At 44.7% G+C, this 12972-nt stretch overlaps 3 protein-coding genes across 3 annotated transcripts; all 3 read left to right on the plus strand.

Moving 5' to 3' along the window:
• The first annotated feature begins 3952 nt into the window (after positions 1-3952).
• LOC127752690 (putative ripening-related protein 5) lies at positions 3953-4909 on the plus strand. The gene has a single exon (XM_052278093.1). The coding sequence runs from the start codon at positions 3983-3985 to the stop codon at positions 4688-4690; it is 708 nt and encodes a 235-aa protein (XP_052134053.1). The 5' UTR covers positions 3953-3982; the 3' UTR covers positions 4691-4909.
• A 2878-nt stretch (positions 4910-7787) lies between these two features.
• On the plus strand, positions 7788-9147 carry LOC127752689 (NDR1/HIN1-like protein 6). Its single transcript, XM_052278092.1, has one exon. It carries the CDS (start codon positions 8169-8171, stop codon positions 8967-8969), a length of 801 nt encoding a protein of 266 aa, XP_052134052.1. The 5' UTR covers positions 7788-8168; the 3' UTR covers positions 8970-9147.
• Positions 9148-10811: 1664 nt separating this feature from the next.
• Positions 10812-12967, plus strand: LOC127752692 (uncharacterized). Its single transcript, XM_052278095.1, has 3 exons — positions 10812-10987; positions 12240-12277; positions 12710-12967. The coding sequence occupies exons 1-3, from the start codon at positions 10912-10914 to the stop codon at positions 12821-12823; spliced, it is 228 nt and encodes a 75-aa protein (XP_052134055.1). The 5' UTR covers positions 10812-10911; the 3' UTR covers positions 12824-12967.
• Positions 12968-12972: the final 5 nt, after the last annotated feature.

Genomic DNA, 12972 nt, shown 5'->3' on the forward strand with positions numbered 1-12972 from the left:
AACAAGCAGCTCTCCTCACGAATAAAAGATACATCCTGCTTCCAAATCCATGTCTTGTTTGTTACTGCTTGGTGTCATTTTAGTAGGAATCCAATTATTTGGCTCGATCTCTGATGGGTCTATTGTCATCATTATATTTGGTCACAAAGACACGTATGGCTCAAATAATGCAATGGTGCCACATGTCTTCACACCTGGTTGCCTACCTCTCGTGGAAACACATGCTAGACAGTTGGCGCACACACCTAGCATGTATTTAATTGAAAAGATAAGATAGGTTGGATTGGGATGCAGGTCATTTGTGCAGTACTGCTCACTGACATGTGGGCCCCATAGCCTCTCGAGCTCACACGTTAGTAAGCACTACTGCACATGCAGTACTGTAGGAGATCTTAATTGGTTGGATTGTATCAAACTTATATTTTAGAGTGCGTTTGGCTTGAGTATATGTGAGCAGGAATAATCTATGAAAGAGAATATTTTTTTTAAGATTCGGGTTGGCCATATCTCTAAAAAAAATTAAGATTTAGGTTAGATAGCACAGGCCGTCGAAGCCTCGAAGGTAAGGAAGATGGCAGAGCGGAGCCAAAAACCTCGTTATTACCAGGAAAGAAGATGGTGTGGTGCGGGAGCAGGTATGTCTAGAGGGCCTTGTCAGCGCCGTTGACGTTATAATATAACGGATTTGAAGTAGAGACCTTTTTTCTAAAAATTTCGGTGACATTTGTTAGTTAGTATATACACGGTTTTTGCACTTAAAGATTTGTGTGCATATGGTACTAGCTTTGCAAAAGTGGGAACAGCTAAAGCTGCTAAAAATTGCATTGCTCACCTTTGATAAGTTGCGAGGATTACACTTCTAACTTCCTTACAAAGAATCTATTCAGATTAATTAATCTTTATTACACACGTATATAATGTTAACTGAGGTGGCTTCCGCTTTGTGTGGACCATGTCACTTTGCTCTTAAGATACCGTTCAGCAATCTTTGATGCTCGAAGTCTCTAATGGTCTAAATAGATTTTAATTGGACGAATTAAGATATGATAAAATTAAGAGGAAAACTAGCATCACTCTCTACAACAAGCTCCTCACGTATAAAGGTGATGTTTGTGCTTACTGGAATATTGAATATGCATGGTAGCTCGTGCTAACCCTATATACTCCCTCTATAAATGTATAACGCCGTTGACTTTTTGATAAACGTTTGACCTTTCGTCTTATTCAAAAAATTTATGTAATTATAATTTATTTTATTGTGACTTGATTTATCATCAAATGTTCTTTAAGCATGACATAAGTATTTTTGTATTTGTATAAAAATTTTGAATAAGACGAGTGGTCAAACGTTGGTTATAAAGTCAACGGCGTCATAATACGGAGGGAGGGAGTATATGGGACCGATTGGTACTGCTTCGTTGCTATGCGAACATCATATTGTTACTTCTTGGTGTCATCTCTTGCTCTGATGCTCATACTTTGTTGGTATGCGAACACCATATTGTTACTTCGTTGGTATGGTCACCGTCTCTATCATCATCATTAATTTGTTTTCACAAACATGAATGGTTCAAATGGAATGGTGCCACGTGTCTTCACGCCATTGGTTGCCTATTCGTGTGGAGACGTATGCTAGACAGTTGACACACACACATTGGCGATCACTTTTATCCGGTCTCCTGTGGATTGAATATGAGATCTCTTCACGTGCGGCGGCCTCACCGATGACGTGTGCAAAACTAACACGAGATAAAATACAATCACGTTAGTTAGTGACTGTACTTTTTTTTAACAAACGGTTTAGATTGAGTCACTACTATAAAGGTTTTTGCAGGCTGGCCAAATCCATCTTTTCACGTGGACTGGCGTTCCGCCTGTAAGCAAACGACTGTGAAAATAGATGATTATCACAGGCGGGTCTTAGTGTGGAAATCAATTTTTGCAGGTGGATGACATCTTCGCAGGCGGTAGATTCACCCGCCTGCAAAGCACATTTCAGCAAATAAAAAAAAGACGCACCACCGCCGCCGCCGGCCACTCCCTCCGGCTGACGACGGCTCTCCTCCTCCGTTCGCTGCCGTCCCCACAAGCGTTGGTGCCATCGTCGCGTCGTGGTGGCGGCAGGCGTTGTCGTCGTCGTCGTCGTCATCGTCGTGGTGGCACCATCGGTGGGGAGGAGGGAGGAGGGAGCCGACGGCGAGGAGGGAGCCGGCGGCAGAGGCGGTGTCGCGGTCGTCATCGTCGTCGAGGAGGAAGCCGGTGGCAAGAAAGGAGCCGGCGGCGGAGGCGGGGAGGAGGGAGCCAACGACGAGGAGGGGAGCCAGCGGTGGAGGAGGAGAGGACGGAGCCGACGGCGAGAAGGGGAGTCAGCGGCGAAGGCGGGAAGGAGGGGAGCCGATGGATCCGTAGCTTCGCGGCATCGTGAAGGTCGTTGTCGTCGTCGAGGAGGGAGCCAGCGACGGAGGCGGGGAGGAGGGGAGCCGGTGGATCCGCAGCTTCATGGAGTCACGAAGGTCGTTGTCGTCGTGGTCGAGGGGAGCCGTCGGCGCGCGGAGGCGGCGTCGTGGTCGTCCTCGTCTTCAAGGAGGGAGCCAATGGCAGAGCTCGGGATGAGGGAGCCGACGGAGGATTTTTTTTGCTAAGTGTGTGTGTGAGAGAGAGAGAGACGAGGGAAGGGGAGGGAAATGAGTAGTGGAGAGGAGAGGATAATGATGACTAGATTTTTTTTTTGGAGGCATGATTTTTATAGGCGGACCATATAAGATTCCGTCTACAAAATCATTTTTTTTTTCAGGCGGACCACTCCGCCTGCGAAAATAAAGGTATTTTTGCAGGCGGACCTCTTAAATGGTTCGTCTGGAAAAATTGATTTTCACAGGTGGATGGTGAGCACAAGGGCCTATAGTGCGAATGGTCTTGTTGATTCTCCCATAATAGGGCCTTAGTGCATTTCACACCAATGTTCAATATCAAAAAGAAATCACTAGTTTTGCGAGTCACATACTCCCTGTCCATTAGATTTTGTCTTCGAGGTCTAGATTGGACGATTTCTTCCTCTGGTGAAATTATATCCTCTTCCATAGTTGCTCTTTCATGCAAAACTAACTAATTACAAAGGTTTAGACGATTTTTTTCTAGATTAATTGTTTATTCAATCTATAATTTGATTACACTGTTATATTCGTACAAATAAATTTTACAACAAGATCTCACACAATCATATTTCGATGAAAAATCTATATATGTATCCAAAAAAGATGTTGCACCACTTTTTTTTCTTACTTTATAGTAACAAGTAATTTATTTTCCTATTCACATCTTGAAGATCGGTGAGGGAACTGCTATGCATCAGTGGATTCACAGCTATACATGGCATTATTCCTCCATGTGATCAACTCTGGTAAATTATCCACCTCTTAGAACGTTATGAAAATCGATTATCACAGACAGATGTAAAACCATGTACGGAAATCGATGATATGAAATTTAGAAATATTGACCTATTATTTCAAAAAAAAAATATAGTCATATCTTTTCGTTGATTTAGGAAGCTCAATTTGAGAGGCTTTAATTATATTCGGGAAACATTCGTTATCATTTACATTCCGTTTCGTATTCGCTCTATATATTTATTTGATGCTATTCATTTTTGTTTTCGAATGCAGGGTTTTCATCCCGATTAAGAAAAATATGAAAACAAATACGACGGAGCTATTTCCCTAGTCCTGATTGATGCCGTGTTGATAAATGTCATGTATTAGACGAAGGGCCGAACGCCCAAATAATTGTTTCCAAGTCCCATATATTCATCCATCACCTGAGCAGCTCAAAAAAAAAAAATCGACTTAGCTAACTGTTTGACACGGCACGCCAGTTCGTCCAGGGATAATGCGAGTCCGTGAACGTGTAGCTACATCTGAACACACAAAGCAACGGATTGCCGTGGCAGAAAACCAATTGATCCAGGTTGATTAATTAACTAATGCAAACAATAAAGCTATATAACCTCATATGCATCTCTAATCCCATTCCATCAACCAAATCAAAGCACAAATTCATCAAGAAAACTGAATCCAACAAGGTAGCTCAACTAGCTAAGATGGCGAGTGCCAGAGCAATGGCCGCCATGGCGATGATCTTCCTCCTGGCCGCGCTCTCCACCACCCACCTCGCCTCCTCCCTCCGCCCCGGCGCCGGCGGCGCGTGCCGTCCCAGCGGCTACCTCCCGGGGAAGTCCGGCAACTGCGAGAAGAGCAACGACCCGGACTGCTGCGAGGACGGCAAGGCGTACCCGCAGTACCGGTGCTCGCCGCCGGTGACGGCGGCCACCGGCGCCGTGCTGACGCTGAACAGCTTCGAGAAGGGGAAGGACGGCGGCGGGCCGTCGGAGTGCGACAACGCGTACCACTCCGACGGCGAGCTGGTGGTGGCGCTGTCGACGGGGTGGTTCGCCGGCACGGCGCGGTGCGGGCACCGGGTGAGGATCACGGCGAGCGGCGGCGGCGGGAGGTCGGTGGTGGCGAAGGTGGTGGACGAGTGCGACTCCGTGCACGGCTGCGACGGCGAGCACAACTACGAGGCGCCGTGCGGCAACAACATCGTGGACGCGTCGCCGGCGGTGTGGGACGCCCTCGGCCTCGACAAGAACGTCGGGATGGAGCACATTACCTGGTCTGATACCGATGAGTGATAGTGAACGTGTATGCCTTGCTTCCAGCCATGGCGACGACGAGTGTTCGACCATGTTCGATTCATCGATCGTACATGCATGTTTGCCATGTGCTGAACCGAATTTCTTTCTTCTATCTATATCTCCTTGTGTGATCATGGGCCGTTGTGATATGCATATTGGGCCATTGGGCTGTAAATACTATAGTAATTTATTTGGGCCTAGCCCATGTTAAATTCGGCTGAAATTATTGAGCTCTGTTTGTCTGTGGATTACGCCCTCTGTTGTAAAAAAAAAAAGACCATCTATACATTTCTCGATAAATTTTTTTTAAAAAAATCAAATATAAATATAATTTAATTATAATGTAATTATATTATAACTTACATATAACTACAATGGAGGTGGTATATAACTAATTTTGTAACCATTAGATTTACTTCAAGATTTGTGTAAGTGGAGAAGAAAAAAAATCGCAGCGCGCATTCCAAAAGTTATATGTAAGTTGTATTGTAGTTTCATACAAGGTACGATGTAATTATACTATGATTACACTGAAGTTATATTTGTTAAAATTTTAGCAGAAAATTTATCAACAAATATATAGCAAAACTGAAATAAAAACAACTTTTTCTGAATAGAGGATTGTCTAGACTCGCTCTCAAAAATTATTATTTTTAGACGGATGGAGTATTAATTTGTGTTATATCTTAGAATCTCTCGTCCAACACTGAAACCGGATCGATTATTTGTGCCATTTTGTCTGCCGACTACCAAACCGTTGTAGGTCCCCAGGCAATTTCTTTCTATGTGATCCCAACGGAAAGCAAAGAAAATCCATTGCAGTATTGCACTGAGATATCGTTGACATCTGCCCGCGCTTAAGCTTTAGTAATCCCTGCCTGACTTGTTTGTTTATTCAGCAGTTGAGCACTGTCTCAGTCCGTGGTTGCTCGCAGTTGTCACCAGCATCAACCAGTTGTAGATCATTATGTGGCTTTAGTCAGAGAGATGGCAAGAAACGTACTCAAACATCATAATGCTACTCTTCCAAAGGAGCAAGAAGATACCACTAATTAATCAAATCCAATTGCAGGCTGAATTGCATAGGACGCAGTTCAGTTAAAGAGTCCATAAAGGGTGTAATGAAAAAGTTACTACTAATTAACTGCCGTGTAATAGCATGACTGGATAAAATTGGCTACACCATCAATCCATAAGACTCTTAACCAATCATCTAATTACAGCCTATATCTTGTCAATCATCTGCCCTACACGCAAAAGGAAAAGGGGGGAAAAGTAACAGCAACTACTGATGATAATCTAGATGAAATCTTTGGTTCGATTTGGATGCGAGTGAGAAGCTTCAACTACACACGTTTTGACTTACAGGGAACACCCCTTTTCTGTCTGTTGCTCACTTTGTTTACTCATCGATCAATCATCATCAGATATCTGATTCGCGTACTTATCACTCAACCACCATCAGAAATTCAGAATCCAGACGCGTGCGATGTTCCTTTGATAAAAGAACTAGAGAAGTGCATGCCGTACAAGGACGGCCACAGCGCATGTCGTTTGGTGACGAAACGTGCTTTCAGCGAAAGAACATCCATCGGTCCGTGCTATGAAGAAAGAAAGAACATTTGTGTAGTACTACCTCCCATATTTTTAATTATAGCATAGGACATTATTCAGACTGTTCCCTACTAGACCACAACGACGTATTATATGCCCAAGTTGTGCACGGAGTGGTTGCGCAGTTCGTAAACAGAGAACTACTGTTAATTAATTACGGTTCTAAACACAAACTTAGGGAGATGCATGCATGCAAGCATGAACACAGGCGCCAATTCATCACAGGAGGAACAATTAATTTTTAGATTGTTTCGAAAAATAAATTATTCTGGTACAAAAGTTGATTTTAGGGTTTTTTTTCCATCAAAGTCTAATTTTCAGCATTATTTTTTATTCGTATTTTTTCCTTTTTGAAACGGTTGATAGTAGAAATATAACAATTTTAACCATAAATTGCTTTTGTTGTTTTTTTTTCTATTATTTATCAGTTGTATGTAGCTCAGTAATCAGAAGGTATAATTGTTCTTTTGGTGAGAGCTGATGTATCCACGACAACTAAGCATCCATGATGACTATCAGTCCAATCTATACCTATATTGTAATGTGTTTTTTCAAAGAAACAATTACTTCCTCCATTTCATATTATGGGCTGATTTGGTTTGTAACCTAAATTGGCATGACTAATTTTGAAAAGGCAAAGCTGTGTTTGGATTGAAGCCAAAATAGTCTAAGTTAACTATTGAAATGGCCTATTTTCTTAGGCATGCTAAAATTTGGCTTCAAACCAAATAGACACTCAACACTATTGAAATTGCCAAATATTGGTAAGCCAAATTTAGGCCACAAACCAAACCAGCCCTATAAGTCATTTGACTTTTTTCCAAGTCAAATTTTGCTAAGTTTGACCAAGTTTAGAAAAAAAATTAGCAACATCTAAAATATCAAATTAGTTTCATTAAATCTGATATTGAATATATTCTGATAATATGTTTGTTTTACGTTGAGAATAGTGCTATATTTTTCACAAAATTTGATCAAATTTAAAAAATTGATTAGTAAAAGAATCAAACGACTTATAACATAAAACGGAGAAAGTCTCGTGCAGCAGCCCGTGGCAACTGACAATAGCAATGGCAAATTGAGAAACGCCTTCCGGCTAGCTCCACAAGGTGGTGGGCCATACGACCTGGGTTCGAAGTCTTACCCCTTATAATTATTTGATATTACTCCCTCTGTCCCAAAATATAAGCATTTTTAGTTATGAATCTAGACAACTGTATGTCGGATTCATAATTAAAAGTTGTTATATTTTGGGACGGAGGTAGTAGGTCATTCCCTAATATTTACGTTTGTTTTTTACGGCAATGGCAAATTGTAGCCGAGGTGAGGAGTACGTACCCGGGCGACGCGGTGCCCCCCGGTGCCGCGGGAGAAAGCCACCCGTTGATAGGCCATTTCCGCGTTGCGTCTCGACGATTTTCTCGTGTGCCCCATGTGCACTCAAAGGCCAAAGCCCGTGCCGACGCGACGCGCCCATCCCACCCACCAATCCAACCGCCCCGCCGCGCCACGCTCCCGCGCCGCGCGACGCGCGCTCCGAGCAACCACATCAACAAAATCGCAGGAAAAGCGCGACGCGGAGCGCGCGGGCAGGGCGTGCCGTTGGTGGCGGCAGGTGGAGACTTCACGCCCCCGCCTCCCTCTCTCTCCGTGTCTCTGCTAGCTAAGCTACCTCTTCCTCGCCGCGACACGCGCGCACTGACACTCACACACGTATCCCCGCTCTCGAGTCAACCACCTTTCCACCTCCTCCTCGCCGTCGCCGTCGCGGCATCGCCTTACCTCTATATAGAGACAGAGAGCAAGAGAGGAGAAAGCATTCTCTGTTCTTGCGAGGTGCTTCTTGTTCTTGAGGTTGGCCATGGCGGATCACCAGCGGATGAGGATTCACCCCGTCGACCTGGAGGCCGGTGGCCGGCACCGGCCCACGGCGCCGCTGGTGCCCGGCGGCTCGTTCCGCTCCGACAAGGGCGACCCGGCGGCGCAGCCGCAGCAGCCGCCGTCGCACGGTCACCTGCCGCCGCCGCCGCCGCGCCGCGTGGCGCCGCCCGTGCCGCCGCTGCCGCCGCCGAAGCGGCGGCGGGGCTGCTGCTGCAGGTTGATCTGCTGCGTGCTGGTGACCGTCGTGCTGCTCGCCGTGCTCGCCGCCGCGGCCGTGGGGGCGCTCTACCTGGTGTTCGACCCCAAGGCGCCGCGCTACTCGGTGGACCGGCTGTCCGTCTCGGCGTTCCAGGTGGACCCGACGCTGACCGCGACGGCGAGGTTCGACGTGACGGTGACGGCGACGAACCCGAACGCGCGCATCGGCATCTACTACGAGGCCGGGTCCAGCCTCAGCGTGTGGTACGACGCGCACCGCCTGGCGCGCGGCGCGCTCCCGGCGTTCTACCAGGGCCACCGCAACACGACGGTGCTGGCCGTCGTCATGGCCGGGCAGGCGCAGCTCGGCGGCGCGGTGATGTCGGCGCTGCAGGACGCGCAGCGCACGGGCGCCGTGCCGCTCGTGTTCCGCGCCGACGTCCCCGTGCGCGTCGAGCTCGGCAGCCTCAGGCTGTGGAAGGTCACGTCGCGGGTGCGCTGCGACCTCGTCGTCGACAGCCTCGGCGTCAACAACCCCGTCAACATCAAGGCCAGCAACTGCAAGTTCAGCTTGAAGCTGTGACGACGCCATTGATGCTTCGATTCTTTGATTTAGTTCAGTTCTTGCCTAGTTCTTGCCATCTTGGTGATGGATTCTTTCAGGATCGAGTGCTTTGTACTATTTGCATTGGTGCACTCCTCCTGCAGCTTGTGTACATCCTGTGTAGTTGAGAGAGAATAATATATGCATGATTAGTATATTTTTCGTAGTGTACATTTCACCATTTTTCATATGTCCATAGATCATGAGAGAATTTTTCATATGTCCATAGATCATGAGAGAGTTTTATTTTCTGCGACAAATTAAAATCTTAATGCTCTAACGCCCACACATATATGGAACGAATTGTCTCGCGATGTTCTGAAGATAGCTTACATATAGCATAAATGTTCAGATAAAATGTGCCACAAATGCAGAGCATCGTGGTACCGAGGATACTTGCACAAAGTGCAATAAGGCGAAAAGAGAAGCAATGTTTTTGACAAGATGATAATTAATAAACCGTATGTGATCAGCAAAAAAAAAAAGTCTAATTGACTAAAATATACATGATTTTATAGAATCCTTATGCACGGTCAAGCACAAGTACACCAATGCTTAACTACTTCGCCTAAAAGTTGAATGGAGTAAACTGGCTGTCATGTGCCTCAAAGTCAATAGACTTTTACCTAATTCACAAGACCAATCAAGTGCAAAAAATTCACAAATCCGCGCACTTTCAATACCTTTCTCGGACACGGCAATGGAAAATTACTGAAATTGCGATGTCATGCTCTTCGAGTTTGGTGCATAAACTAAGCAAAAGGGAAACATCAGACTGCAGTCTGCAGATGTCCTATAATAAAAACAGATGAAGTCAAGGCAAAAGAAATACATGTCAAATTGTCCATTCCTTCATCCTAAACTTATTTTATGAATTATTCCTGTGGAATTTAATTCCTAAAATTTATTCATCTCTCTCTCTACAAATCCCTAACGTATTTATCTGTAAGAAACTAAGGATTCAGTCCAATATCTGTACTGTCAGAGACTTGGCAAGCCTTGAAGCTCTGTTGCAAATCCCAGCGGAACACTTTCAGGTCATCTTCCTTCTATGTTTTTGGGATTATGGAATCATCGACACGATGTCATCTACCGTGGATTACCGCAATCAAGAGACAGGCTAGTGACGAAGTGTATAATGGTGGTGTGTTCCGCTAGTTTTTCTCCTCAAAACTTTCATATCTGTAACCATGAGATTGCCTTAAGATTTGTGCAAAGGACGGGAAAAAAATTGGCCCGAACGTGAGCTAGATAGGAGTGAAACTCCCAACCACAAAGCAGCAACCTAACGATGCTAGCAAATCCAGCAGAGACTTGTATGTGATCGATTGTACATTAAGTTACACTGTAACATATAATATAGCTGCATATTAGTTACGACTTGCAATGGAATTTCAAATATAGCATAACATTGAACCTGCAAATACAGCTAGCTTATAATTATGTAAAAGGCTTGTGAAGTTTGATTCTTGAAATATGTGTATATATGCACGGAGGAAATTCTCAAAGGTCTTCCTCTCCAAGAAAATTAAACGGCAAGAGAACTTCTGTTCCAAGAAAAATCAACATTTCTTTCTCTAAAACCCCAAGAAAACTTTAAACTTGTAGCATATAATCTGTGGTCTGAGTATGAAATGTATCTGGCTGTAATTAAACTCTCAGCTTCGGATTAATCTAAGCCGTCCATTACGCCAATCGGACGGCTAACGAGGCCTCCTATCCCAACCCGAGATCCCCCCACCCAGCCCCCGGCCCAAGAAATCTAGGCCCAATAGCAAGCGAACGACGAGCCCATATACGCGCGCAGGCGGCGACTCGGTGGACGCCACGCGAGACGAGGAGAGAGGAGAAGAGATTCCGTAGCGTAGGCGAGAGGCGGCGGCGGAGGCGGAGGAGAGGAGGAGCGGCGGCGGCGGCGGCGATGGCGAGGAGCGACAGCTGCTTGGCGCGCGTCGGCGCCGGGGTCGCCATCGGCGGCGCGGTCGGCGGGGCCGTCGGTGAGTTCCCCTAAAACCCTAAACCCTAGCTCGAAATCAGTCCGTATGCGGGGGGCGGGGGTTGGTTCGATTTCGTGCTTAGGCCGCGGGTAGAGCCTGTTCGCTGGATTGGAGGTTTGATCTGAGGGTGTCTGCTCCGGTTAGCCGCTGATTTGGGGGCTTCGGGGCGGCAGTTTCGGTTGGCGGCGTGTGTGCGTGAGATATGGATATACGGTTATGCGTTTGTTGGGAGCTCTCGTCTGGGTTTCGGAATTTTTGGAGGGGACGATGGAAGAAACGTATTCATTGGGCGGCTAGGCGCTGAGCAGCTCTAGTTTGTTTTGTGTTGAAGGATTAGTCGTATTGACCCAATTTCTGTGCTTAAGGGGTGATGCTGGCTTTGTGTTGAAGGATCAGTAGTATTGACCCAAGGATTAGTTGTATTTCGTGGTGGTGGTTAGGACTTCAGAGCAGTGTTGTGGATAAAGGTGAAGTGTTTCTATTGTCGTGTTTGACTGTGTAGTAGTACCAAGGGTGCTTATTTCCAATGTCGCGATGCGTTACGTATTAGGCATTGGTGTTTTGGCTTTAGTTATTGATGTAATATTTGCTAATAATGGAAAGTTACCCCCTTTTGACAACGTGTTCATGATTTGCGAGTATGTTGACTTCTTTTGGCATTTAGTGGTTAACTATAGTTGAAGACTTTATTGATGAATATATCAGCGGCGGCTCAGTATTTTTAGTCTATATATTAAGAAAAAACCCTGCTCTGTTTCAAGACCACATAAGCTAGCTTGGATCTCAAACGCCACCTATCTGTATCGTTCTGTTTTGGAGATTGTAGAAATATACATAGGGCCTATTCTTTTAATTAAATCCCTACTCTTAATAATAGTTCGTATACAGAAGTTTATAGCTCTACGCGCTATTGGCATATTAGGATTTTTTAATCTAAGCATATTTGCATTCTCAGCAGTTACTTTTGGCATTTGGAGGCATAAATGATGCTTGTTTTGCAATTTGTTTTTGTTTTCCTATTCTTCTGCTTAGTGCTAGAGGACCATTTGTTTTTGTAAACTTTGTGATGTGCATACTTAAGTTTTTTTTTACTCTAAGTTGTTTATAATCTTAAGATGGAACTACAAGAGCGAGCGGGCTACTTGTTATATGTTTTAGATAATTTAATTCTAAAAAGGGTCATTATTCAAGTGTTAACTTATGATATGGATACCAAGATGATAATTTGTTTGTTTTGCTCTTCTTTACACAGGTGCTGTCTATGGGACTTATGAGGCTATCAGATACAAGGTATATGGTACTTCAATGTCTGCTTTTGAAGTTGTATTTGTTCCTCCTTATTTTCTTGGACCTTTTGGTGTAATGAGTAGACTACTTATTTGTGTATTTGCTAATTGGGAAGTACATTTACTGTCGAAATCTTTGATATACGAAGGATATATCTTCCCATTTTGGTCATGACTTTCCGGGTGGCATGTTTGCTTTTTGTGCCTTGACAGTTGATTAGTTGATTGTGTTGGATAATTACCCCTGTTTGTTTTCTCAACGCATATAGCACAGAGGGCTAATATTACAGTCATAATCCTAGATTGTAGATATCATAGGAAATGAGAAAAGTTTATATGTGAGTTAAATTTGGTGTCTAAAACTTGTTGACTAATATATTCCATAACCTTAGCCGGATTCTAATGAGCAAGCAAACACTTTGATTTAATTTCACAGGTCCCTGGCTTGCTGAAGATCAGATACATTGGACAGACCACCGTTGGTAGTGCTGCAATATTTGGACTTTTCCTGGGAGCCGGGAGCTTGATACACTGTGGAAAATCATATTAGTTAGCATTCTAAGTTTTGAACTCTACCCTTGTCCGTTGGGCCTCAAAGGATCGACCAAGTGAACATTTATTTGATCTTTATGTAAAAGATTACTAATACCTGGTGGCTTGGGTTGGAAAGGACAATCAGATTCTTCTGTTATCATGTGT

This window comes from Oryza glaberrima, chromosome 10 (assembly GCF_000147395.1).
Source record: "Oryza glaberrima chromosome 10, OglaRS2, whole genome shotgun sequence".
NCBI classification, from domain to species: domain Eukaryota; kingdom Viridiplantae; phylum Streptophyta; class Magnoliopsida; order Poales; family Poaceae; genus Oryza; species Oryza glaberrima.

Coding starts and splice junctions, on each gene's coding strand:
- LOC127752690 (XM_052278093.1), top strand. CDS start 3,983: ATGCAAACAATAAAGCTATATAACCTCATATGCATCTCTAATCCCATT.
- LOC127752692 (XM_052278095.1), top strand. CDS start 10,912: ATGGCGAGGAGCGACAGCTGCTTGGCGCGCGTCGGCGCCGGGGTCGCC. Junction 10,988..12,239: donor CGCGGTCGGCGGGGCCGTCG/GTGAGTTCCCCT, acceptor TTCTTTACACAG/GTGCTGTCTATGGGACTTAT. Junction 12,278..12,709: donor ATGAGGCTATCAGATACAAG/GTATATGGTACT, acceptor TTAATTTCACAG/GTCCCTGGCTTGCTGAAGAT.
- LOC127752689 (XM_052278092.1), top strand. CDS start 8,169: ATGGCGGATCACCAGCGGATGAGGATTCACCCCGTCGACCTGGAGGCC.